We start from the raw sequence: 26918 nt of genomic DNA, 5'->3' as shown, positions 1-26918 counted from the left end.
AGTGGGATGGACGGTAGAGGAGGTGAAGTGGGATGGACGGTAGAGAGGGGAGGATGAAGTGGGATGGACGGTAGAGGGGAGAAGGTGAAGTGGGATGGGATGGACGGTTGAGGGGTGAAGTGGGATGGACGGTGAGAGGGGGTGAAGTGGGATGGGGTGAAGGTGAAGTGGGATGGACGGTAGAGGGGGGAGAAGTGGGATGGACGGTAGAGGGGAGGGGGAGAGGGTGAAGTGGGATGGATGGTAGATGGTAGAGGGTGAAGGAGATGGACGGTAGAGGGGGAGAAGGTGAAGTGGGATGGACGGTAGAGGGGGAGAAGGTGAAGTGGGATGGACGGTAGAGGGGAGAAGTGGGATGGATGGTAGAGGGGGACGGAGAGAGGGTGAAGTGGGATGGACGGTAGATGGACGGGAGGGGTGAAGTGGGATGGACGGTAGAGAGGGTGAAGTGGGATACAGGGGTGAAGGTGAAGTGGGATGGACGGTAGAGGGGAGAGAGGTGAAGTGGGATGGACGGTGGGGGAGAGGGGGATGGACGGTAGAGGGGGAGAAGGTGAAGTGGGATGGACGGTAGAGGGGGGAGAAAGGTGGGGAGAAGGTGAAGTGGGATGGACGGTAGAGGGGGAGAGTGGGAGGTGAAGTGAAGGGATGGACGGTAGAGGGGAGAAGGGATGGACGGGGGAGAAGGTGAAGTGGGATGGACGGTAGAGGGGGGGTGGGATGGACGGAAGTGAGTGGGATGGACGGTAGAGGGGAGAAGGTGAAGTGGGATGGACGGTAGAGGGGGAGAAGGTGAAGTGGGATGGACGGTAGAGGGGGAAGGTGAAGTGGGATGGACGGTGAAGTGGGATGGACGGTAGAGGGGGTGAAGTGGGATGGACGGAGAGGGGGAGAAGGTGAAGTGGGATGGACGGATAGAGAGGGGTGAAGTGGGATGGACGGTAGAGGGGGAGAAGGTGAAGTAGAGGGGGATGGACGGTAGAGGGGGAGAGGGGTGAAGTGGGATGGACGGTAGAGAGGGGGTGAAGTGGGATGGACGGTAGAGATGAGATGGGCGGTAGAGGAGAAGGTGAAGTGGGGTAGACGGGAGAAGGTGAAGTGGGAGGGGGAGAAGGTGAAGTGGGATGGACGGTAGAGGGGAGAGGTGAAGGGGATGGACGGAGAGGGGGTGAAGGTGAAGTGGGAAGTGAGATGGACGGACGGGAGAAGGTGAAGTGGGAGACGGGACGGGAGAAGGTGAAGTGGGATGGACGGTAGAGGGGAGAGGGGTGAAGTGGGATGGACGGTAGAGGGGTGAAGGTGAAGTGGGATGGACGGTAGAGGGGTGAAGTGGGATGGACGGTAGAGGGGGTGAAGGTGAAGTGGGATGGACGGTAGAGGGGGTGAAGTGAGATGGACGGTAGACGGGGAGAAGGTGAAGTGGGATGGACGGTAGAGGGGTGAAGGGGATGGAGTAGAGGTGAAGTGGATGGACGGTAGAGAGAGGGGTGAAGTGGGATGGACGGTAGAGGGGAGAAGGTGAAGTGGGATGGACGGTAGAGGGGGAGAAGTGGGATGGACGGATGGAGAGGGGGAGAAGGTGAAGTGGGATGGACGGTAGAGAGAGAGGGGTGAGGTGGGATGGAGTGGGACGGTAGAGGGGGAGAAGGTGAAGTGATATGGATCGCCAGTGCATAGGCATGTAGTGTAATGGGTTAATAGCGACACCAAACCTTCACAAAAGTTTATAAACTTTATTTTTTTAATTTAACCTTTATTTAAGTAGGCAAGTCAGTTAAGAACAAATTCTTATTTTCAATGACGGCCTAGGAACGGTCTTTGTCGCTTCGTATCTTAGTCATATCAAACATCTTTGTAAAATCGTTGTTATTGAGCTCATAACTGATAGTTGAGAAATAAAAAGTATACCTACAGAAAGCAGTGTTTTCCCAGATTTTAAAATGTTATACAATCCGAACACTTTTCTTTCTCCCAGAGCTTTTTTCCCTCCGGTAAAAGAGTGGCTCGCTGGACCCAACAGCAGGCCCCAGTGATACAGGGGCAGGCATGCAGACACTTTTTAATACAGGAATCATGAGGATAAATGTACCTTACTGTTTGACCAAATTATGGTGTTAGCCTCCTAAAAAAAAATAGGATGTTTTTATTGAGGTGAATGAATGTGCAGAAAACACCGATGCAACTGTACAGCCAAGTCAAAGGGTCGCAAAATGCAACTAAATGACCTCAGTCTGGAGCCCCGCCTTATAGGATTTTCACTATAGACATACTCTCCAAATTTAGTTTTACTTCAGTGATAAAGTCCTCCCATCTTCGCAATCAACAGTTGCCTAGGCCAATGCTCCTCTCTCACTTTCTCGCTCTCCTCAGCAGCAGGGCTTCGTTTGCAATTACAGAGATCATACGTTTCCTGTAGTTCTTGACCAGGTTTGCACACACTGCAGCAGGGATTTTGGCCCACTCCTCCATACAGACCTTCTCCACATCCTTCAGGTTTTGGGGCTGTCGCTGGGCAATACGGACTTTCAGCTCCCTCCAAAGATTTTCTATTGGGTTCAAGTCTGGAGACTGGCTCGGCCACTCCAGGACCTTGAGATGCTTCTTACGGAGCCACTCCTTAGTTGCCCTGGCTGTGTGTTTTGGGTTGTTGTCATGCTGGAAGACCCAGGTACGACCCATCTTCAATGCTCTTAGTGAGGGAAGCAGGTTGTTGGCCAAGATCTCGCGATACATGGCCCCATCCATCCTCCCCTCAATACGGTGCAGTCGTCCTGTCCCCTTTGCAGAAAAGCATCCCCAAAGAATGATGTTTCCACCTCCATGCTTCACGGTTGGGATGGTGTTCTTGGAGTTGTACTCATCATTCTTCTACCTCCAAACACGGCGAGTGGAGTTTATACCAAAAAGCTCTATTTTTGTCTCATCAGACCACATGACCTTCTCCCATTCCTCCTCTGGATCATCCAGATGGTCATTGGCAAACTTCAGACGGGCCTGGACATGCGCTGGCTTGAGCAGGGGGACCTTGTGTGCGCTGCAGGATTTTAATCCATGATGGCGTAGTGTGTTACTAATGATTTTATTTGAGACTGTGGTCCCAGCTTTCTTCAGGTCATTGACCAGGTCCTGCCGTGTAGTTCTGGGCTGATCCCTCACCTTCCTCACGCTCATTGATGCCCCATGAGGTGAGATCTTGCATGGAGCCCCAGACCGAGGGTGATTGACCGTCATCTTGAACTTCTTCCATTTCCCAGTCTAAAATTTTAGCCCTGATGTCCTTACACAGCTCTCTGGTCTTGGCCATTGTGGAGAGGTTGGAGTGTGTTTGATTGTGTGTGGACAGGTGTCCTTTATACAGGTAACGAGTTCAAATAGGTGCAGTTAATACAGGTAATGAGTGGAGAACAGGGGGGCTTCTTAAAGAAAAACTAACAGGTCTGTGAGAGCCGGAATTCTTACTGGTTGGTAGGTGATCAAATACTTATCATGCAATAAAATGCAAATAATGACTTAAAAATCTTGAATGTGATTTTCTGGATTTTTGTTTTAGATTCCGTCTCTCACAGTTCAAGTGTACCTATGATAAAAATTATAGACCTCTACATGCTTTGTAAGTAGGAAACACTGCAGATTTTGCAGGTTACCAAATACTTGTTCTCCACACTGCACTTAAGTATCAAAGGTAAATGTAATTGGTAAAATGTACTTAAGTATCAAAAGTATAAATAATTTCAAATTCCTTATATTAAGCAAACCAGGTGGCACCATTTTATTTTATTTACGGATAGCAAGGGGCACACTCACACACTTAGACATTAATTTACAAACGAAGCATTTGTGTTTAGTGAGTCCTCCAGTTTAGAGGCAGTAGATGACCAGGGATGTTCTCTTGACAAGTGGGTGGATTGGACCATTTTCCTGTCCTGCCAACCTTTCAAAATGTAACGAGTACTTTTAGGTGTCACGGAAAATGTATGGAGTGAAAAGTACAGTATTCTCTTTAGGAATGTAGTAGTAAAGTAAAAGTTGCAAAAATAAAAAGAGGTAAGTGCAGATACCAAAAAGAAAACTTACATTTACATTTAAGTCATTTAGCAGACGCTCTTATCCAGAGCGACTTACAAATTGGTGCGTTCACCTTAAGACATCCAGTGGAACAGCCACTTTACAATAGTGCATCTAAATCTTTTAAGGGGGTGAGAAGGATTACTTTATCCTATCCTAGGTATTCCTGAAAGAGGTGGGGTTTCAGGTGTCTCCGGAAGGTGGTGATTGACTCCGCTGTCCTGGCGTCGTGAGGGAGTTTGTTCCACCATTGGGGGGCCAGAGCAGCGAACAGTTTTGACTGGGCTGCGTGGGAACTGTACTTCCTCAGTGGTAGGGAGGCGAGCAGGCCAGAGGTGGATGAACGCAGTGCCCTTGTTTGGGTGTAGGGCCTGATCAGAGCCTGGAGGTACTGAGGTGCCGTTCCCCTCACAAAACTTAAGTAGTACTTGAAATAATTTTTTACTTAAGTTCTTTACACCACTGCTCAGTAGAGATAATTTCCACACTGCCATGTAGGCTGCACGATATGGGCAGATAATCTAGGACTTATTTTTGACTTGCGAATTAGAGCCAAACTGTTGGAATCATGGAAATAGAATGACTATTCTAATTCTATAGTTAGAATATAATAGTGGGCATTTTGAATACAGTGTTGGAGATGACGACGAGTTAAAATGCCAGGGAGGACTTATTGTGACAGGGTAGGAACTAAAGTGTTTCCTAGGGGACCCAATAAGCTTTGGCTACATTGCGTGTTTTCTCTTAGCTACTTCATGTAGCTAACATATTCTTGCTTTGCATATTCCTCTGATTTAGAAGATACTGTTGCACAAACGACATGCTGATTTAGGTCTATACTATCACTGGTATTGTCAGGCTGCATCAGCTTGCTATGTTTGCTCTTACTCAATATATTTATTAGTTAGCTAGCTATTAGCATTAGCGGCTAACAAGATTTAGGGCAACTTGCTTAGAAAAGACAAACTAGCGGTTTGCTGATATATGAAATACAAATTAATAGTATCATTATAGAATGCTAGTGGATTTATATTAAGAAGCAAAGTGAAAACAACATTGTTGTCATCAACATTGTTGTATGTGCTGCATTGACCATGCAGGCTGAATGCAAGTGTCTCGTGGTTGAGGAACATCAAATGCGCTCCTTGAGTGACAGGGAGCGTGGCTAGGTCTGTGTGGAAAGTTGTATGGAGAGAAAGAGCAGAGCGAGAGATGACTCTAGAGTAGCAAAGTAAACTATAAAAAATGACATTCCACATGGCGTATCACATTTAGCAAAACACAAATTCAAATACCGATACAGAAGGTAAGGTAAAAACCCAAATCGGTCCCTGCAGCAATACTAATATATAGTAAAATACGGTATACCGCCCAGCCCGATATGCGACTGATACGAGACAGATCATTGGAGGCCTAATTGATGCGCTGTCTGACGAAAGACAATGGGCACTGACGTCATTATGATCATTATCTACAATACCACTTGCTTTCCATATTCACTGCAACTTGTCCTCAAAAAGATCCCTGCATAGGCCCTATACTATATACCATTTTGTAGCCATTTTGTCACACATACAGTAAATACAGTGCATTTGGAACGTATTCAGACCCCTTGACTTTTTCCACATTGTTTATGTTACAACCTTATTCTATAATGTATTAAATTATATATTTCTCCTCGTCAATCTACACACAATACCCCATAATGACAAAGTGAAAACAGGTTTTTGAGCATTTTATAAAAAATATAAAACAGAACTTATTTACATAAGTATTCAGACCCTTTGGTATGAGACTTGAAATTGAGCTCAGGCGCATCCTGTTTCCATTGATCATCCTTGAGATGTTTCTACAACTTGATTGGAATCCACCTGTGGTAAATTCAATTGATTGGACATGATTTGGAAAGACCTGTGAGGTCCCACAGTTGACAGTGCATGTCAGAGCGAAAATCAAGCCACGAGGTCGAAGGAATTGTCTTGTAGAACTCAGAGACGACAGGATTGTGTCGAGGCACAGATCTGCTACCAACACATTCCTGCAGCATTGAAGGTCCCCAAGAACACAGTGGCCTCCATCATTCTTAAATGGAAGAAGTTTGGAATCACCAACACTCTTCCTAGAGCTGGCCGCCCGGCCAAGCTGAGCAATCGTGGGAGAAGGGCCTTTATCAGGGAGGTGACCAAGAACCTGATGGAATCTAGTCAGGATTGAGGGAAAGATGAACTGAGCAAAGTACAGAGAGATCCTTGACAAAAACCTGCTCCAGAGCACCCAGGACCTCAGACTGGGGCACACAGCCAAGACTATGCAGGAGTGGCTTCGGGACAAGTCTCTGAATGTCCTTGAGTGGACCAGCCAGAGCCTGGACCCGATCGAACATCTCTTGATGACCAGGAAATAGCTGTGCAGCGCCGTTCCCCATCCAACCTGACAGAGCTTGAGGGTATCTGCTGAGAAGAATGAATGGGAGAAACTCCCCAAATGCAGGTGTGCCAAGCTCATAGCGTCACACCCAAGAATACTTGAGGCTGTAATCGCTGCCAAACTTCAACAAAGTACTGATTATAGGGTCTGAATACTTATGTAAATGTAATATTTCCGTTGATATATTTATGCATTTTAAAAAAATTGTTTTGTAATTATGAGGTATTGTGATTAGAGGTCGACCGATTTAATCGGAATTGCCGATTTTTGGACACCGATTTTTATTATTATTTTTTCACATGTATTTTTTTACACCTTTATTTAATCTTTATTTAACGAGGCAAGTCAGTTAAGAACACATTCTTATTTTCAATGACGGCCTAGGAACGGTGGGTTAACTGCCTTGTTCAGGGGCAGAACGACAGGATTTTTACCTTGTCAGCTCAGGGATTCAATCTTGCAACCTTACGGTTAACTAGTCCAACGCTCTAACCACCTGCCTCACAAGGAGCCTGACTGTTACGTGAATGCAGTAAGAAGCCAAGGTAAGTTGCTAGCTAGCATTAAACTTATCTTATAAAAAACAATCAATCAATCATAATCACTAGTTTATAACTACACATGAATGATGATATTACTAGTTTGTCTAGCGTGTCCTGCGTTGCATATAATCGATGCGGTGCGCATTCACGAAAAAGGACTGTCCTTGCTCCAATGTGTACCTAACCATAAACATCAATGCCTTTCTTAAAATCAATACACAGAATATTTTAATATTTTTAAACCTGCATATTTAGCTAAAAGAAATCCAGGTTAGCAGGCAATATTAACCAGGTGAAATTGTGTCACTTCTCTTGCATTCATTGCACGCAGAGTTTGGGCCGCCTGGCTCATTGCGAACTAATTTGCCAGAATTTTACGTAATTATGCCATAACATTGAAGGTTGTGCAATGTAACAGCAATATTTAGACTTAGGGATGCCATCCCTAAGATAAAATACGGAACGGTTCTGTATTTCAATGAAAGAATAAACGTTTTGTTTTCGAAATGATAGTTTCCGTATTCGACCATATTAATGACCTAAGGCTCGTATTTCCGTGTGTTGTGTTATGTTATAATTAAGTCTATGATTTGATAGAGCAGTCTGACTGAGCGATGGTAGGCACCAGCAGGCTCGTAAGCATTCATTCAAACAGCACTTTCGTGCGTTTTGCCAGCAGCTCTTTGCAATGCTTCAAGCATTGCGCTGTTTATGACTTCAAGCCTATCAACTCCCGAGATTAGGCTGGTGTAACCAATGTGAAATGGCTAGCTAGTTAGCGCTAATAGCGTTTCAAACGTCACTCGCTCTGAGACTTGGAGTAGTTGTTCCCCTTGCTATGCATGGGTAACGCTGCTTCGAGGGTGGCTGTTGTCGATGCGTTCCTGGTTCGAGCCCAGGTAGGGGCGAGGAGAGGGACGGAGGCTATACTGTTACACTGGCAATACTAAAGTGCCTATAAGAACATCCAATAGTCAAAGGTTAATGAAATACAAATTGTATAGAGAGAGATAGTCCTACAATTCCTATAATAACTTCAACCTAAAACTTCTTACCTGGGAATATTGAAGACTCATGTTAAAAGGAACCACCAGCTTACATATGTTCTCATGTTCTGAGCAAGGAACTTAAACGTTAGCTTTTTTACATGGCACATATTGTACTTTTACTTTCTTCTCCAACACTTTGTTTTAGCATTATTTAAACCAAATTGAACATGTTTCATTATTTATTTGAGACTAAATAGATTTTATTGATGTATTATATAACGTTAAAATAAGTGTTTATTCAGTATTGTTGTAATTGTCATTATTACAAAAAAATAAAATAATAGTCAGATTAATCGGTTTTGGCTTTTTTTGGTCCTCCAATAATCGGTATCGGCGTTGGAAAATCATAATCGGTCGACCTCTAATTGTGATGTCATTATGGGGTATTGTGATGTCATTATGGGGTATTGTGTGTAGATTGATGAGGTGGAAAAAAATGATTGAATCCATTTTAGAATAAGGCTGTAACGTAACAAAAAGTGGGAAAAGTCAAGGCGTCTGAATACTTCCCGAATGCGCTGTACACACAACACTACTGCAGTGCACTCTTCCAGCCCCACCACACACGCACACATTCACCCACGCGGCTGCTGCTGCTAACACAGGAGAGAACCTCGTACCCAAATACTCCAAAGCTCAAGCCCTATAGCTGGAGGGCACAGGGATTCTGTACCCTCTAGGTCAATTAGTAACCCGGGCAGCAAGACCCTCCGCTCCCCTCTCCTTCCAGCCAGTCAATCATTGACACCAGACCCAATGGAAGCTCTCCTCTCCCCTCAGCTTCCACCCAGTCAATCATTGACAGCAGACCCAATGGAAGCTCTCCTCTCCCCTCAGCTTCCACCCAGTCAATCATTGACAGCAGACCCAATGGAGGTTCTCCTCTCCCCTCAGCTTCCACCCAGTCAATCATTGACAGCAGACCCAATGGAAGCTCTCCTCTCCCCTCAGCTTCCACCCAGTCAATCATTGACAGCAGACCCAATGGAGGTTCTCTGCTTCCCTCAGCTTCCACCCAGTCAATCATTGACACCAGACCCAATGGAAGCTCTCCTCTCCCCTCAGCTTCCACCCAGTCAATCATTGACACCAAACCCAATTGAGGCTCTCCTCTCCCCTCAGCTTCCACCCAGTCAATCATTGACAGACTTGATGCGAATTCTATTAGAATGTATTGACAGGCCCCCGTCAAGTCTCTTACTCCTTGATCTCAACACAGCTTTTCTCTCTCGATATGTAGCGACGCATCTTCTTCCATATACGAGTTTACATCCTGAATCTTTTGAATACACAATGTACCCTGGAAGTGTGACCATGTCCACGGTGGCTGTGTGGGTGTGTGTGCGCTTGACAAGCTCTCAGGCAAAATGTCAAAGAGCTCCAGTGATGTGTGTGTGTGTGTGTGTGTGTGTGTGTGTGTGTGTGTGTGTGTGCGAGAGAGAGAGGCCCCGCCAATGCACGCCTCCCACCATCTCCCTCCTGCTGTAGAATCAGGTCAGCCTGACTGCCTCCGTGTAAATCAGTGTCTAAAAAAGGAGAGGAGGAAATAGGACAAGAGGGGGGGGGGGATAAGGATTCAGAGCACCAAGGGTTGGGTTTGTTTTTCTAGGTCAGAGGTCAGTTATCTGGTGTGGTCGGGAGGAGTGATAAAGAGGGCCGAGTGTGTGGCTTATCACTGTGTTCTAACCAGTCCTGTATACACTCAGTGTATACAACCTATATGTCCCTGTGTTGTAGCCTAACCTGATTGTGTGTGTTTGCTAGTTAGTATATCTTGTACTCTGTGTTTGTTTATGTTTGTGTGAATGTATATTTTGTCCTCTCTTTCCTCTCTGCTTCTTATCTGATCTGTTTACATTGACTGGCAATGTGGTTTTGATCGGTTTATGTTGACTGACTACTGGCAATGTGGTTTTGATCGGTTTATGTTGACTGACTACTGGCAATGTGGTTTTGATCGGTTTTATGTACTGGCTATGTGGTTTTGATGTTTACATTGACTGACTACTGGCAATGGTTTTGGTTTTGACTACTGGCAATGTGGTTTTGATCGGTTTACGTTTGACTACTGGCTATGTGGTTTTGACGGTTTGACTACTACTGGCTATGTGGTTTTGATCGGTTTACGTTGACTGACTACTGGCTATGTGGTTTTGATCGGTTTACGTTGACTGACTACTGGCTATGTGGTTTTGATCGGTTTACGTTGACTGACTACTGGCAATGTGGTTTTTGACTGACTACTAGCAATGTGGTTTTGATCGGTTTACGTTGACTGACTACTAGCAATGTGGTTTTGATCGGTTTACGTTGACTGACTACTGGCAATGTGGTTTTGATCGGTTTATGTTGACTGACTACTGGCTATGTGGTTTTGATTGGTTTATGTTGACTGAGACTACTGGCAATGTGGTTTTGATCGGTTTACATTGACTGACTACTGGCTATGTGGTTTTGATCGGTTTACGTTGACTGACTACTGGCAATGTGGTATCTTGCTGTTATTGTGAGACAGATCTGGGTTAAAGTAACATTTGAAGTCTTTGAGTCTACCAGATTGGTCAGTTTTGCGACTTTTTTATTCCTCTATTGGTTCATTAAGCCAGGTACGCTCAATCAAGCACAGATAAAATATTTCCAGTAATACTTGAACACAGGTCTGGAGATGAGAAATATCGTGTGGATGGGGGATCTTTCTGTCCAAGTGTGTGATTTTTGTGTGTGCGCTTGTGTACCTGCCCGGTTGTGTGTATGTCTGCCTGCCCGGTTGTGTGTGTGTCTGCCTGCCCGGTTGTGTGTGTGTCTGCCTGCCCGGTTTTGTGTGTGTGTCTGCCTGCCCGGTTGTGTGTGTGTCTGCCTGCCCGGTTGTGTGTGTGTGTCTGCCTGCCCGGTTGTGTGTGTGTGTCTGCCTGCCCGGTTGTGTGTGTGTGTCTGCCTGCCCGGTTGTGTGTGTGTCTGCCTGCCCGGTTGTGTGTGTGTCTGCCTGCCCGGTTGTGTGTGTGTGTCTGCCTGCCCGGTTGTGTGTGTGTGTCTGCCTGCCCGGTTGTGTGTGTGTGTCTGCCTGCCCGGTTGTGTGTGTGTGTCTGCCTGCCCGGTTGTGTGTGTGTGTCTGCCTGCCCGGTTGTGTGTGTGTGTCTGCCTGCCCGGTTGTGTGTGTGTGTCTGCATGCCCGGTTGTGTGTGTGTGTCTGCCTGCCCGGTTGTGTGTGTGTGTCTGCCTGCCCGGTTGTGTGTGTGTGTCTGCCTGCCCGGTTGTGTGTGTGTCTGCCTGCCCGTGCGTGTGTGATTGTCTGGTCTCCTGGCCTGCTTTGGCAGCATACCGGCCTCCAGACCAGTCAGGTGTGTCCCTCTGACGCACCTCCTCTCTGGCAGTTCACTTGGGTATACACGCACCATGTCAGTTGTGGTGTGGAGTAAGCCAAGGTTCAGCACACACACACACACACACACACACACACACACACACACACACACACACACGTGTGTGATCCTTTGCCTTATTATGTATTAGTGCCTCAGTTGCCCTGGAAAATATTTTCTCATTAAAGGAAAGATTCACCCATTTTGAATGTTAGATTTGTTTTTGTGCATCTGAGTGATGATCGATTCCTGCGTCATTTCACGTGTTTCTGAGCTATTGCCATTCGTTTGTGCAGGCAGAAATTTGGCCGGTATGACGTTGCACTGTGGTAGTCTCTCTCACTACACTGGAAGTTCACAGGAATATGACTTTTAGATGGTGAAAAAGTCTATCATATATGTCAGAATACAATACTGGCTGACGTCATAATGCGGGACGTTGACATCTCTCGATTGAGCCATTGATCATATTTTTTTGCTGTATTCCTACCTTTGAGAAATGTGTATTTTGTCTGCCTCTTCAGTCCAGGGTGCATTGCATGGTGCAGTTGCATGGTGCAGTTGCATGGTGCCTACTTCACATGCTGTGATATTGACTTTGGTATTATTGTGTGTAGCTACGTTTGCTAGTCAGCCAGCCAGCCCAGAATGCATTGCATTGTCGATTTGCTACCGTGACCATATTATAAGACAACATGAAACATTTGTTCACAACAACTATTCTGCCCTACCAAGCAAAAAGGCACTAACTGCTCATTAAATACATGCTTAATCATGTACAAGTATCCTGCCTCGTATTGTGTTTTGGAGAGAATGGGGGTCATGTTAGCAGTAACTGTATAAAGTTACTATGAAACCAAGGTAAATAAAAGCTGTTTTTCTCAGTTCCACACAATGAGCAGTTACTGTCTTTTTTTTGCTTGGTAGGGCAGTATTGTTCTCACATATTAGTGGTATTTCACAGTAAATTATAGGAATGAGTGGTTTCGGGTGGATTATCCCTTTCACTAAGCCCTGTCCTGGGGTGTGTCTGAAGCACCGTTACTGCTGGCTTAGCTGTATTTGGCCTCTAAGAAATACGTGTACGATTTTGAATGTGCATCTAAAAGCCTTAGTTTGTAATGCATTGTAATCATAGCTCAGTGACGGCTCTCCATGTCTAGGCCCAGAACCATTTTACCGACCAGAATCACAAGCCAGCGTACTACAGTGTTTCCCCTACCATTGTTTAAATAGGGCGGTGGGCCCTCCCAATAAGCTCTGCCCCCCCTCATCTAAAATGATTTGACTTCAACATTTTGGATGTTGATTTGAGGCGTAATTGCACCCCGCCTGGAAAATAATCTAGGGGAACAGAGGGTCATGTTCCTTAGGGGACGCAATTGCACATTATTTATTTATTTATTTATTTATTTAAATGTTTTGCAACGGAAAACCCAAAATGAGTGTTACTTATTACACAGTCCACTTAGTGTTAAGTCCCTTCCTGTTTCAGTCTGTTTTTATCCGTTTGGTAAGTAATGAACACACGCCTGTATTCACCCAATACATGCTGGATGTTGATGTATGTACATGAGGTTAAGGATCACAACACTGCCCGGCGTCTCCTACGGAACCCTATACTTTTGACGAGGTGCTAAGTGAGACTCATCCACTATCATAGAAAGCAGTGGGTCCTAGGGTGGACTGCTGCGGGCTTACAGTAACTAGGCTAGTAGGAGGGGGATGGAAACATCAATAAGGAAAAGTCAGCAATTCCCAGCTCTCTTAATTACGCTGCATTTTAATGGTGTAATGATCTCTCCCTTTCTCCTTCCTCTCCCTTTTTTCCATCTCACCCTCCATCCTTCTCCCTCTAGGTTGCGGTGGTGAAGATGAAAAACACGGAACGCGTGTACGCCATGAAGATCCTGAACAAGTGGGAGATGTTGAAGAGAGCCGAGGTAAGGATCATAATGGGACTGTACAATCTACCATTTGACACAAAGACATAGAAGTTCTAGAGCGTACACTCCTGCTCAAGTCAAGGTTGGATGTTCTATTTCTATGCCGTAGAGAAGAACCATACCCGCCTACTGACTTTGCTACCAAAAAAGTGCTCAAGGCTTCATTTGCATGGTCGACAATGGTTGTTAGCCACGCTCACCCAGACGTGCACGATCACCTATCCACTCATGAGATTTCCTACGTACCTAAATACAGCCCAGACCAAATTCCCTGGTTAGGCATAGTTCCAGAAACATTCCCGAAGTTCCAGAGTTTTTAAAAAGTTTTTTTATTTTTTAGAAATCCTGGTTGGATGATTTATTCCCTGCTCCTGGTTCCAAGAACGTTTCCCTGCTTGTTATTCCCTGCTTGTTGTTCCAGGAATCCTCCAACCTGTATTTCTGAAAAACCTGGGCACTTTGTGGCAATCAGTTTTCTTTTGTTGCATCCCTTGCAACCATTTTGAAGGGAAATGGGTTTCACGGTACCGCGGACTACCCTTAGAGTATTGGCTTTAGTATAATACTACTGCCCCGGAGTATAGTCCGCAACGCTGCCCCTAACCACTGACCCACGGTCACATATTAATTCATCCCTGAAATGCTTAAGGGTTAGGATTGATCCTAAACAACTGATCCTAGACCTGTGATGAAGGAAATTGAGCTGAATCTATTCCTGGTCAGCCTCTGGACATATTCTGGTGTTGGGTGAATTTGCTCCTAGATGCTGAACTTGGGTCAGTTTTGTGTTTTCCCACGCTAATGGTTAAGATTAGTATTGAGGGAGGGGAAGCTGATCCAAGATCAGCATATAGGGGAAAGGTTTAGTTTATCACCGGTATTCTGGCTGGAGAGTGGAGACGGACTCAGGGCAGGACGGCCATCTTCTTTTATTGTGCTGTTCTCTACCTCTTGACCTAGTTTTAGCCCAATGGGCTCTGACAGTGGCCTGAGGCCTGGCACGCCGCGTCGCCAGAGCTTTTGTCAGTAATGGTCAGTAATCCCCATCCCACAATCCCTCAGTATGTGTGCAGCCTGGGCAATACAGAGGGGAGGTGTTTCCGACTCTACTGGACACACAGCACTGCCTGCAGCATGGCATTCCAACCAGCAGCGGAGTAGGAAGTCTTTAAAGATGACTGGATAGACAGACGGTCAGCTAGACCAGCCAAACTCAACTCGCCGGAACTGGACCCAGAGAAGGGTCAATCCGGACCCAGAGAAGGGTCAATCCGGACCCAGAGAAGGGTCAATCCGGACCCAGAGAAGGGTCAATCCGGACCGGACAACATTGCATTTTGTTATATAAAAGTCAATACATTATTTTTAGACAGCTTTTAAATAATCAACCGGGCGCAGCGGCCTCTTTAACTCCGCACCAATCACATTAATCCAAATATCCTCCGCAGAACCTTGGGACAAGCAGGCAGAAAGAAACAAAGATTTGACCGTGGTTTCAACTGTAAATATCACAGATGGGAGGAGCTTAGTTACCAGTATCTTTGTTAATATGGTTTGTTAATATTATTATTTTTTTTTTAAGTTTACTCTGAAAACTACGTTCAAAGACTAGTCAATGGAACAGTATTTATTAATCCTCCCCGCAATTAGCACTAAACCAATGTGCCTGATATGCAGGGTGTTCGTAGCTCTTGTGAAAAGTGCCATTTTCACACCAGGTGTAGTAAATTCAATCAGACGTATCCCCTGAACACTGATGTGAGAGCAAACAAGATTAACCAACTAAAATCCCAATATGCGAGGTCCACCAAAGTCCTTATCAATTCCCTGATTCTTCACTGAGGATAGCCTGGGTTTTTGGGAAACACAAATTTCTGTAATTTCTCTCATGAAATCAAATCAAATTGTATTTGTCACCTGTGCCGAATACAACAGCAGTAGACATTACAGTGAAATGCTTACTTACAAACCCATAACCAACACTGCAGTTTAAAGAAAAATAAGTGTTATGTAAAAATAGAAAAGTAGCAAATAATTAAAGAGCAGCAGAAAAATAACAATAGCGAGGCTATATACAGGGGGTACCAGTAGAGTCCATGTGGAGGCTATATACAGGGTATTACGTTACAGAGTCAATGTGGAGGCTATATACAGGGTATTACGGTACAGAGTCCATGTGGAGGCTATATACAGGGTATTACGGTACAGAGTCAATGTGGAGGCTATATACAGGGTATTACGGTACAGAGTCCATGTGGAGGCTATATACAGGGGGTACCAGTAGAGTCCATGTGGAGGCTATATACAGGGTATTACGGTACAGAGTCAATGTGGAGGCTATATACAGGGTATTACGGTACAGAGTCCATGTGGAGGCTATATACAGGGTATTACGGTACAGAGTCAATGTGGAGGCTATATACAGGGTATTACGGTACAGAGTCCATGTGGAGGCTATATACAGGGGGTACCAGTAGAGTCCATGTGGAGGCTATATACAGGGTATTACGGTACAGAGTCCATGTGGAGGCTATATACAGGGGGTACCAGTAGAGAGTCCATGTGCGGGGGCATCAGTTAGTCGAGGTAATATGTAAATGTATGGAGAGTTAGTGACTATGCATAGATAATAGAGTAGCAGCAGTGTAAAAGAGGGGGCATTAATGCAGGGCAAGGTCACGAGTGACTGATACATGAATGTTGCACAGCCCACAGTGACTGATGCATGAATATTGCACGGCCCACAGTGACTGATGCATGAATATTGCACGGCCCACAGTGACTGATACATGAATGTTGCACGGCCCACAGTGACTGATACATGAATGTTGCACGGCCCACAGTGACTGATACATGAATGTTGCACGGCCCACAGTGACTGATACATGAATGTTGCACGGCCCACAGTGACTGATACATGAATGTTGCACGGCCCACAGTGACTGATACATGAATGTTGCACGGCCCACAGTGACTGATACATGAATGTTGCACGGCCCAGTGTGAGTGAGAGGTTGCGAGAAGGGAGGGAGTCTTGTTATCTAATAGGGAGTGTGAGTGAGAGGTTGCGAGCAGGGGGGGAGTCTTGTTATCTAATAGGGAGTGTGAGTGAGAGGTTGCGAGCAGGGGGGGGAGTCTTGTTATCTAATAGGGAGTGTGAGTGAGAGGTTGCGAGCAGGGAGGGAGTCTTGTTATCTAATAGGGAGTGTGAGTGAGAGGTTGCGAGCAGGGAGGGAGTCTTGTTATCTAATAGGGAGTGTGAGTGAGAGGTTGCGAGCAGGGAGGGAGTCTTGTTATCTAATAGGGAGTGTGAGTGAGAGGTTGCGAGCAGGGGGGGAGTCTTGTCATCTAATAGGGAGTGTGAGTGAGAGGTTGCGAGCAGGGGGAGTCTTGTTATCTAATAGGGAGTGTGAGTGAGAGGTTGCGAGCAGGGGGAGTCTTGTTCTCTAATAGGGAGTGTGAGTGAGAGGTTGCGAGCAGGGGGAGTCTTGTTATCTAATAGGGAGTGTGAGTGAGAGGTTGCGAGCAGGGGGAGTCTTGTTATCTAATAGGGAGTGTGAGTGAGAGGTTGCGAGCAGGAGGGAGTCTTGTCATCTAATAGGGAGTGTGAGTGAGAGGTTGCGAGCAGGGAGGGAGTCTTGTTATCTAATAGGGAGTGTGAGTGAGAGGTTGCGAGCAGGGAGGGAGTCTTGTCATCTAATAGGGAGTGTGAGTGAGAGGTTGCGAGCAGGGGGAGTCTTGTCATCTAATAGGGAGTGTGAGTGAGAGGTTGCGAGCAGGGGGGGTATGAATGATGGTTTGTATGCCAGGGACAGACTACTGTAGTGAGATTACGGGTACTGCAGACTTAGATGAGGAGGGTCAAAGATGTGGTTTTTGGTGATTTATCAAACATTTTAAGTTCAATCTGACCTGAATGAAAATGGCATTTTTTAAGTTTTTTTTTTTTTACTGAGAGTGTGTGTGGGAGTTTGTTATAGTTGATACCATTGTTTGCCCCTCAGACGGCATGTTTCCGCGAGGAGAGGAATGTTCTGGTGAATGGAGACTGCCAGTGGATCACCACCCTACACTATGCCTTCCAGGACGACAACTTCCTGGTAACCGCTTCACACGCACACACACTTGTGTATACTCTGTGTGTACACAGTATAACCCACAGTATAACCCTGTCTCTGCAGTACCTGGTGATGGACTACTATGTGGGCGGTGACCTCTTGACCCTGCTCAGTAAGTTCGAGGACCGTCTCCCAGAGGACATGTCCAAGTTCTATGTGGCAGAGATGGTGCTGGCCATCCACTCTATACACCAACAACACTACGTCCACAGGTAAGAGTGGGTGAGTGGGAACTCATCCTGCACAACCTAATTGACAAAGGCAGAGTCTTCTCATGCTTTGTTGATTTCAGAAAAGCTTTCGATTCATTTTGGCATGAGGGTCTGCTATACAAATTGATGGAAAGTTGTATTGGGGAGAAAACATACAACATTTATATAATCCATGTACACAACAAGTGTGAGGCTAAAATTGGCAAAAACAAATTTCTTTCCACAGGGCCAGGGGGGTGAGACAGGGATCCAGCTTAAGCCCCACCCTCTTCAACATATACAGTTGAAGTCGGAAGTTTACATACACTTAGGTTGGAGTCATTAACTCATTTTTCAACCACTTCACAAATTTCATGTTAACAAACTATAGTTTAGGCAAGTTGGTTAGGACATCTACTTCGTGCATGACACAAGTCATTTTTCAGGAATTGTTTACAGACAGATTATTTCACTTGTAATTCACTGTATCACAATTCCAGTGGGTCAGAAGTTTACATACCCTAAGTTGACTGTGCCTTTAAACAGCTTGGAGAATTCCAGAAAATCATCATTTGAGTCAATTGGAGGTGTACCTGTGGATGTATTTCAAGGCCTACCTTCCAACTCATTGCCTCTTTGCTTGACATCATGGGAAAATTAAAATAAATTAGTCAAGACCGCAGAAAAAATGATAGACCTTGACACCATGGGACCACGCAGCCGTCATACCGCTCAGGAAGGAGACTCTTTTTGTCTCCTAGAGATCAATGTACTTTGGTGCAAAAAGTGCAAATCAATCCCAAAACAACAGCAAAGGACCTTGTGAAGATGCTGGAGGAAACGGGTAGAAAAGTATCTATATCCACAGTAAAACGAGTCCTATATCGACATAAAGGCTGCTCAGCAAGGAAGAAGCCACTGCTCCAAAACCACCATAGAAAAGCCAGACTACGGTTTGGGGACAAAGATTGTACTTTTTGGAGAAATGTCCTCTGGTCTGATGAAACAAAAATAGAACTGTTTGGCCATAATGACCATCGTTATGTTTGGAGGAAAAAGGGGGAGGCTTGCAAGCCGAAGAACACGATCCCAACCGTGAAGCACAGGGGTGGCAGCATCATGTTGTGGGGGTGCTTTGCTGCAGGAGGGACTGGTGCACTTCACAAAATAGATGGAGTCATGAGGTAGGACAACTATGTGGATATATTGAAGCAACATCTCATGGCATCAGTCAGGAAGTTAAAGCTCGGTCGCAAATGGGTCTTCCAAATGGACAATGACCCCAAGCATACTTCCAAAGTTGTGGCAAAATGGCTTAAGGACAAATAAGTCAAGGTATTTGAGTGGCCATCACAAATCCCTGACCTCAATCCTATAGAACATTTGTGGGCAGAACTGAAAAAGCGTGTGCGAGCTTGGAGGCCTACAAACCTGACTCAGAGAGAACTCCTCGTTCTAACATCTCTTAATCTCTTCTCTTATTGACCCTGAACTTAGTCGAGCAGCTGACCAATTACGCAAGACTAGTTCTGGATGAACCGTGATTGGTGTGTCTGACTGATCTATAGTAGGCAGATCTTGCTCTGAGTGTGTGAAGGTGTGCGTAAAGAGAGAGGGTGTGTGTGTGTGTGTGGGGGGGTGTGTGTGTGTGGGGGGGGGTGTGTGTGTGTGGAGAGGTGTGTGTGTGTGGAGAGGTGTGTGTGTGTGGAGAGGTGTGTGTGTGGAGAGGTGTGTGTGTGTGGAGAGGTGTGTGTGTGTGGAGAGGTGTGTGTGTGTGTGGAGAGTGTGTGTGTGTGTGTGGAGGTGTGTGTGTGTGTGTGTGTGGAGAGGTGTGTGTGTGGGAGAGTGTGTGTGTGTGTGTGTGTGTGTGTGTGTGTGTGTGGAGAGGTGTGTGTGTGTGTGTGGAGAGGTGTGTGTGTGTGTGTGGAGGGTGTGTGTGTGTGTGGAGAGGTGTGTGTGTGTGTGTGGAGAGGTGGTGTGTGTGTGTGTGTGGAGAGGTGTGTGTGTGTGTGTGTGTGGAGAGGTGTGTGGGTGTGTGTGGAGAGGTGGGTAGGGGTGTGGGTAGGGGTGTGTGTAGGTGTGTGTGGAGAGGTGGGTAGGGGTGTGTGGAGAGGTGGGTAGGTGTGTGTGGAGAGGTGGGTAGGTGTGTGTGGAGAGGTGGGTAGGTGTGTGTAGAGAGGTGGGTAGGTGTGTGTGGGTGGGTGGGTAGGTGTGGGTGGGTGGGTAGGTGTGGGTGTGTGTGTGTGGAGAGGTGGGTAGGTGTGGGTGGGTAGGTGTGTGTGTGGAGAGGTGGGTAGTGTGTGTGTGTGTGTGGGAGGTGGGTAGGTGTGTGTGTGGAGAGGTGGGTAGGTGTGTGTGTGTGGAGAGGTGGGTAGGTGTGTGTGTGTGTGGAGAGGTGGGTAGGTGTGTGTGTGTGGAGAGGTGGGTAGGTGGTGTGTGTGTGTGTGTGTGTGGAGAGGTGGGTAGGTGTGTGTGTGTGGAGAGGTGGGTAGGTGTGTGTGTGTGTGTGTGGAGAGGTGGGTAGGTAGGTGTGTGTGTGGGAGAGGTGGGTAGGTGTGTGTGGAGAGGTGGGTAGGTGTGTGTGGAGAGGTGGGCAGGTGTGTGTGGAGAGGTGGGTAGGTGTGTGTGTGGAGAGGTGGGTAGGTGTGTGTGTGTGTGTGGAGAGGTGGGTAGGTGTGTGTGTGTGTGTGGAGAGGTGGGTAGGTGTGTGTGTGTGGAGAGGTGGGTAGGTGTGTGTGTGTGTGTGGAGAGGTGGGTAGTGTGTGTGTGTGTGTGTGTGGAGAGGTGGGTAGGTGTGTGTGGAGAGGTGGGCAGGTGTGTGTGGAGAGGTGGGCAGGTGTGTGTGGAGAGGTGGGTAGGTGTGTGTGTGTGGGGAGAGGTGTGTGTGTGTGGGGAGAGGTGGGTAGGTGTGTGTGTGGGGAGAGGTGTGTGTGTGTGGGGAGAGGTGGGTAGGTGTGTGGGTAGGTGTGTGTGTGTGTGTGTGTGGAGAGGTGGGTAGGTGTGTGTGTGGGGAGAGATGGGTAGGTGTGTGTGTGTGTGTGGAGAGGTGTGTGGGTAGGTGTGTGTGTGGAGAGGTGTGTGTGTGTGGAGAGGTGTGTGTGTGTGTGGAGAGGTGTGTGTGTGGAGAGGTGTGTGTGTGTGTGGAGGGTGTGTGTGTGTGTGGAGAGGTGTGTGTGTGTGTGTGTGGAGGTGTGTGTGTGTGTGTGTGGAGAGGTGGGTAGGGGTGTGTGGAGAGGTGGGTAGGGGTGTGTGGAGAGGTGGGTAGGGGTGTGTGTAGGTGTGTGTGGAGAGGTGGGTAGGGGTGTGTGGAGAGGTGGGTAGGTGTGTGTGGAGAGGTGGGTAGGTGTGTGTAGAGAGGTGGGTAGGTGTGTGTAGAGAGGTGGGTAGGTGTGTGTAGAGAGGTGGGTAGGTGTGTGTAGAGAGGTGGGTAGGTGTGTGTAGAGAGGTGGGTAGGTGTGTAGAGAGGTGGGTAGGTGTTTGTGGGTGGGTGGGTAGGTGTGTGTGGGTGGGTAGGTGTGGGTGTGTGTGTGTGGAGAGGTGGGTAGGTGTGGGTGGGTGTGTGTGTGTGGAGAGGTGGGTAGGTGTGGGTGGGTAGGTGTGGGTGGGTAGGTGTGTGTGTGGAGAGGTGGGTAGGGTGTGTGTGTGTGTGTGGAGAGGTGGGTAGGTGTGTGTGTGTGTGTGTGTGGAGAGGTGGGTAGGTGTGTGTGTGGAGAGGTGGGTAGGGTGTGTGTGGAGAGGTGGGTAGGTGTGTGTGTGTGGGGAGAGGTGGGGAGAGGTGGGTAGGGTGTGTGTGTGGGGAGAGGTGGGTAGGTGTGTGTGTGTGTGTGTGTGGAGAGGTGGGTAGGTGTGTGTGTGGGTGTGGGTAGGTGTGTGTGTGTGTGGAGAGGTGGGTAGGTGTGTGTGTGTGTGTGGGGGTGTGTGTGTGTGGGGAGAGATGGGTAGGTGTGTGTGTGTGTGTGGAGAGGTGGGTAGGTGTGTGTGTGGAGAGGTGGGTAGGTGTGTGTGGAGAGGTGGGTAGGTGTGGAGAGGTGTGTGTGTGTGTGGAGAGGTGGGTAGGTGTGTGTGTGGAGAGGTGGGTAGGTGTGTGTGTGGAGAGGTGGGTAGGTGTGTGTGTGTGGAGAGGTGGGTAGGTGTGTGGGTAGGTGTGTGTGTGTGGAGAGGTGTGGGTGTGGAGAGGTGGGTAGGGGTGTGGAGAGGTGTGTGTGGAGAGGTGTGTTTGGCAGGGACCGGTGAGAGAGGGAGGAGCAGCAGACCCCCCAAAAAGTTGGTCTTTCTCTCCTGTTCTACTAGTTTTCAACTTTCTTTCGTTGTCCAGAAGTCATAGGCATCCCATCCTAGTCCTATTAGCAACCCATCCTCGTCGCTTTAGCAACCCATCCTCGTCGCGTTAGCAACCCGTCCTCGTCGCGTTAGCAACCCGTCCTGGTCGCGTTGGCAACCCGTCCTGGTCGCGTTGGCAACCCGTCCTGGTCGCGTTGGCAACCCGTCCTGGTCGCGTTGGCAACCCGTCCTGGTCGCGTTGGCAACCCGTCCAAGTTGTTGCATATTTATATTTTCCCTCTTTCTATCTCTGTCACCTGAAATGGCTAATGTCTTTTAGAGCCCTGTTGTCCTTTGACAGTAGTTGCATGTTCTAGAAAAAATGTCATTGAGCCCTCCTCCATTTGATTTAGGATCAAAACCAGTACTTCATTCTTCACTACATTGCTAGATATAATTTATGGCTCTAGGTTTCAGGAAATGTCAACATTTCTAAATGCTCCTGAGCATGCTCCCCCAACCTTAGGCCTACATCAACACCACCCTGTCAGAAAATCCCAAGGAGAGCCCTGATTGTACATTTATACCGAATGGAAAATATAAACACAACATCAAACAATTTCGAAGATTTACAGTTCATGTAAGGAAATCAGTTAATTTAAATAAATTAGGCCCTAATCTAAGACTGGGCAGGAGTACAGCCAAGGGTGGGCTTGGGAGAGCATAGGCCCACCCACTTGGGAGCCACCCCGACCAGCCAATTCAAATAAGTCCCCCAAAAAAAAAATTTTTTTTTTGCTTTATTACAGACAAATACTCCTCAGCAAACTGCACATTTAAAGTGGCCTTTTGTTGTCCCCAGCACAAGGTGCACCTGTGTAATGATCATGCTGTTTCATCAACTTCTTGATATGCCACACCTGTTAGATGGATGGATTAGCTTGACAAAGGATAACATGCTACTAACAGATGTAAGCACATTTGTGCAACAACATTTGACAGAAATATTTATTTCAGCTCATGAAACATGGGGCCGACACTTTCCATGTCGTTTAATATTTTTTGTTCAGTGTAAATTTATTTGTAGTTATCTACTGAGGAGCAGGAAATTCCCAAGTATACAAGTCTGTAACCTACCGATAATACTGAGCCAGTCTTCTACCAACATTGTTATTAGCCTAAAACATTTGCATTTGCATATGATTTGGGTAGTGTGGGTGCTGTCGCTGTGCTGAAGTGATACTCATAAAAATTCTTCAAGGTTGGCAGGTTTGGTGTGTGTGTGTGTGTGTTAGGGAGTCTCTCCCCACGTCACTGTCCCTGTACCCAGATGACTGACCAGCCAGCCTTGTGTGGATGTGGGATATGGAGGGGCCTCTTCCTGGCAGCAATGCCCCCTGGGAAACGGAGTCCTGGCCAGCAATCCTGCCTGTTTCCTGTCTGCTCTAGCCACAGACCAGGACTGCTCTCCCATTCTCTAGTACCCTACTCCCTGAAGTGTTCACTGGTTCCCTCCCCCTCGTGGATTTAATAGGGAAAGGAAGGACTTATTTGATGAATGCGGTGGACACTCCCTCTAAGCCCCTATGCTTACAGCAATCTAATGCTTTGGAATCCTTGAGAAGGAATGGAACAGAGAGAGAATTGGACCGCAGCCAGAGGACGGAAGAGTCTGGTACCATTTTGACCTACAGTTCCTTTCCCTCAGTTCCTTTCCCTCAGTGCCTAAACCCATCTGAATGGGATCAGGTGTAATGGGCAACAATGTGGCTGAAAGTCTAAGTCAGCTGTCACAGCAAATATACGTTTTAATTTCATCAACATTTGCAAGTAGAAGTATATTAGGGTTATAATATTGTAGAGAACAATCTAATGATTCATTACGTTTTGACTTTCATTTCGGAGCACCTTCTTGAATTGTCCTGTTTTTCTCCACATTGTACAGCAGGGGGTGATGGCAGGGGGTGATGGCAGGGGGTGAACTCCCTATCTTATGGCATCCTTTCAGATTTGGGAACACTGGACAGGGGGCTAGGGAAGGGGCTAGGAGCTGAAATGGAACAGGGCCTTCTGGGATGCACTGTAGCGAAATAGTGGGGAGACTGAGGGAGAGAGACGAGATGAATCAACTGAGAGAGAGATGGAGGGTAGGATAGAAGAGAATTGATGAGAGAGAGCGAATGTGAACTAGAGAGACGGAGTAACAGAACGAAAGAGTCGGGAAGCCTACTTTCTCTCTGAGACACACGTACTCTGACACACAAACACACACACTGACAGTGTTTATAGTCTGGTTGTACTCAAGCCCAGTGCCTAACAAAACACAGAGAGACAAGTCTATATATCAAAACAGCCTTGCGGCCCTGTTCCAATGTTTTGAATACAGCTTTCTATCGTTCTTTACTTCCTTCCTTGAACTCAACACGGATCTGTATATGTTTGGATGGTTTCCATCCTATTGCTGTCTCAGAAATAGCTGATCGGTGAATTAATTAAGGAAGGAACCAATGAAGGTAAGAAAGGAGTAAGGATGGATGAGAATTCTAGTCTGAATAGGGGAGCCTTGGTAGATTGGTTTAGTGCACTGATTGACAAACACATCTTACTCTAGCGGTTGGGAGTTTGTGTATGCTTCGGTTTGTGTGAGTGAGTGTGTAAAGAGAAATGTGTAAACAAAGGGGTGTGTGTGGGTCTCCTGTATGAGAGAGAGACGTATGAATGAAAAGTTCTGTGTGTGGTTGTGATATTTTAAATGACACTGTTGCGCACACGTGTGTGTGGCCTGATACTTTGCGTTGGGCTGGGTGTGTTTGTGTTTAGGTGTTTACTCCGTGCCCAGTGTGGTGCCAGGGTTAGTACAACAGAGGGCACAGTGTGTGTGGCCTGTGTCAAGCCAGGGAGCGTGAGGAGAGGGGGATCGGGGGAGAGGGAGGGTGGATGAACAATGACAAGCTGTTCAGCTCAGAGAACCACCCGGGAGAGAAATGTTAAGGGGGAAGGAGCGGAGGGAGATGGGAAGGGGAGGGGCGGAGGGAAATGGGAAGGGGGAAGGAAGGAGCGGAGGGAAATGTGAAGGGGGAAGGAAGGAGCGGAGGGAGATGGGAAGTGGGAAGGAGCGGAGGGAGATGGGAAGGGGAAGGAGCGGAGGGAAATGGGAAGGGGGAAGGAGCGGAGGGAGATGGGAAGGGGGAAGGAGCGGAGGGAGATGTGAAGGGGGAAGGAGCGGAGGGAGATGTGAAGGGGGAAGGAGCGGAGGGAGATGTGAAGGGGGAAGGAGCGGAGGGAGATGTGAAGGGGGAAGGAAGGAGCGGAGGGAGATGTGAAGGGGGAAGGAAGGAGCGGAGGGAGATGTGAAGGGGGAAGGAAGGAGCGGAGGGAGATGTGAAGGGGGAAGGAAGGAGCGGAGGGAGATGTGAAGGGGGAAGGAAGGAGCGGAGGGAGATGTGAAGGGGGAAGGAAGGAGCGGAGGGAGATGTGAAGGGGGAAGGAAGGAGCGGAGGGAGATGTGAAGGGGGAAGGAAGGAGCGGAGGGAGATGTGAAGGGGGAAGGAAGGAGCGGAGGGAGATGTGAAGGGGGAAGGAAGGAGCGGAGGGAGATGTGAAGGGGGAAGGAAGGAGCGGAGGGAGATGTGAAGGGGGAAGGAAGGAGCGGAGGGAGATGTGAAGGGGGAAGGAAGGAGCGGAGGGAGATGTGAAGGGGGAAGGAAGGAGCGGAGGGAGATGTGAAGGGGAAGGAAGGAGCGGAGGGAGATGTGAAGGGGGAAGGAAGGAGCGGAGGGAGATGGGAAGGGGGAAGGAAGGAGCGGAGGGAGATGGGAAGGGGGAAGGAAGGAGCGGAGGGAGATGGGAAGGGGGAAGGAAGGAGCGGAGGGAGATGGGAAGGGGGAAGGAAGGAGCGGAGGGAGATGGGAAGGGGGAAGGAAGGAGCGGAGGGAGATGGGAAGGGGGAAGGAAGGAGCGGAGGGAGATGGGAAGGGGGAAGGAAGGAGCGGAGGGAGATGGGAAGGGGGAGGGAAGGAGCGGAGGGAGATGGGAAGGGGAGGGAAGGAGCGGAGGGAGATGGGAAGGGGGGAGGGAAGGAGCGGAGGGAGATGGGAAGGGGAGGGAAGGAGCGGAGGGAGATGGGAAGGGGAGGGAAGGAGCGGAGGGAGATGGGAAGGGGGAGGGAAGGAGCGGAGGGAGATGGGAAGGGGGAGGGAAGGAGCGGAGGGAGATGGGAAGGGGGAGGGAAGGAGCGGAGGGAGATGGGAAGGGGAGGGAAGGAGCGGAGGGAGATGGGAAGGGGGAGGGAAGGAGCGGAGGGAGATGGGAAGGGGGAGAGGGAAGGAGCGGAGGGAGATGGGAAGGGGGAGGGAAGGAGCGGAGGGAGATGGGAAGGGGAGGGAAGGAGCGGAGGGAGATGGGAAGGGGAGGGAAGGAGCGGAGGGAGATGGGAAGGGGGAGGGAAGGAGCGGAGGGAGATGGGAAGGGGGAGGGAAGGAGCGGAGGGAGATGGGAAGGGGGAGGGAAGGAGGGGAGGGAGAGGGGAAGGGGGAATGAAGGAGCGGAGGGAGAAGGGAAGGGGGAATGAAGGAGCGGAGGGAGATGTGAAGGGGGAGGGAAGGAGCGGAGGGAGATGTGAAGGGGGAGGGAAGGAGCGGAGGGAGATGTGAAGGGGGAGGGAAGGAGCGGAGGGAGATGTGAAGGGGGAGGGAAGGAGCGGAGGGAGATGTGAAGGGGGAGGGAAGGAGCGGAGGGAGATGTGAAGGGGAGGGAAGGAGCGGAGGGAGATGTGAAGGGGGAGGGAAGGAGCGGAGGGAGATGTGAAGGGGGAGGGAAGGAGGGAGCGGAGGGAGATGGGAAGGGGGAGGGAAGGAGCGGAGGGAGATGGGAAGGGGGAGGGAAGGAGCGGAGGGAGATGTGAAGGGGGAAGGAAGGAGCGGAGGGAGATGTGAAGGGGGAAGGAAGGAGCGGAGGGAGAT

At 48.2% G+C, this 26918-nt stretch overlaps 1 protein-coding gene across 1 annotated transcript in view; it reads left to right on the top strand.

Moving 5' to 3' along the window:
* The window catches only part of LOC115118912 (serine/threonine-protein kinase MRCK beta-like), a 127931-nt gene that overhangs the window by 31759 nt on the left and 69254 nt on the right, over positions 1 to 26918 (top strand). Inside the window, 3 exon segments of the mRNA XM_065008611.1 lie at positions 13302 to 13385; positions 17393 to 17488; positions 17570 to 17718. Of these exon segments, the coding sequence (XP_064864683.1) occupies positions 13302 to 13385; positions 17393 to 17488; positions 17570 to 17718 (329 nt within the window).

The sequence above is a fragment of the Oncorhynchus nerka genome, linkage group LG24, assembly GCF_034236695.1.
Source record: "Oncorhynchus nerka isolate Pitt River linkage group LG24, Oner_Uvic_2.0, whole genome shotgun sequence".
In the NCBI taxonomy this organism is placed as follows: Eukaryota; Metazoa; Chordata; class Actinopteri; order Salmoniformes; family Salmonidae; genus Oncorhynchus; species Oncorhynchus nerka.
The sequence above is the reverse complement of the archived record's forward strand: the minus strand, read 5'-3'. Positions and strand labels throughout refer to the sequence as shown.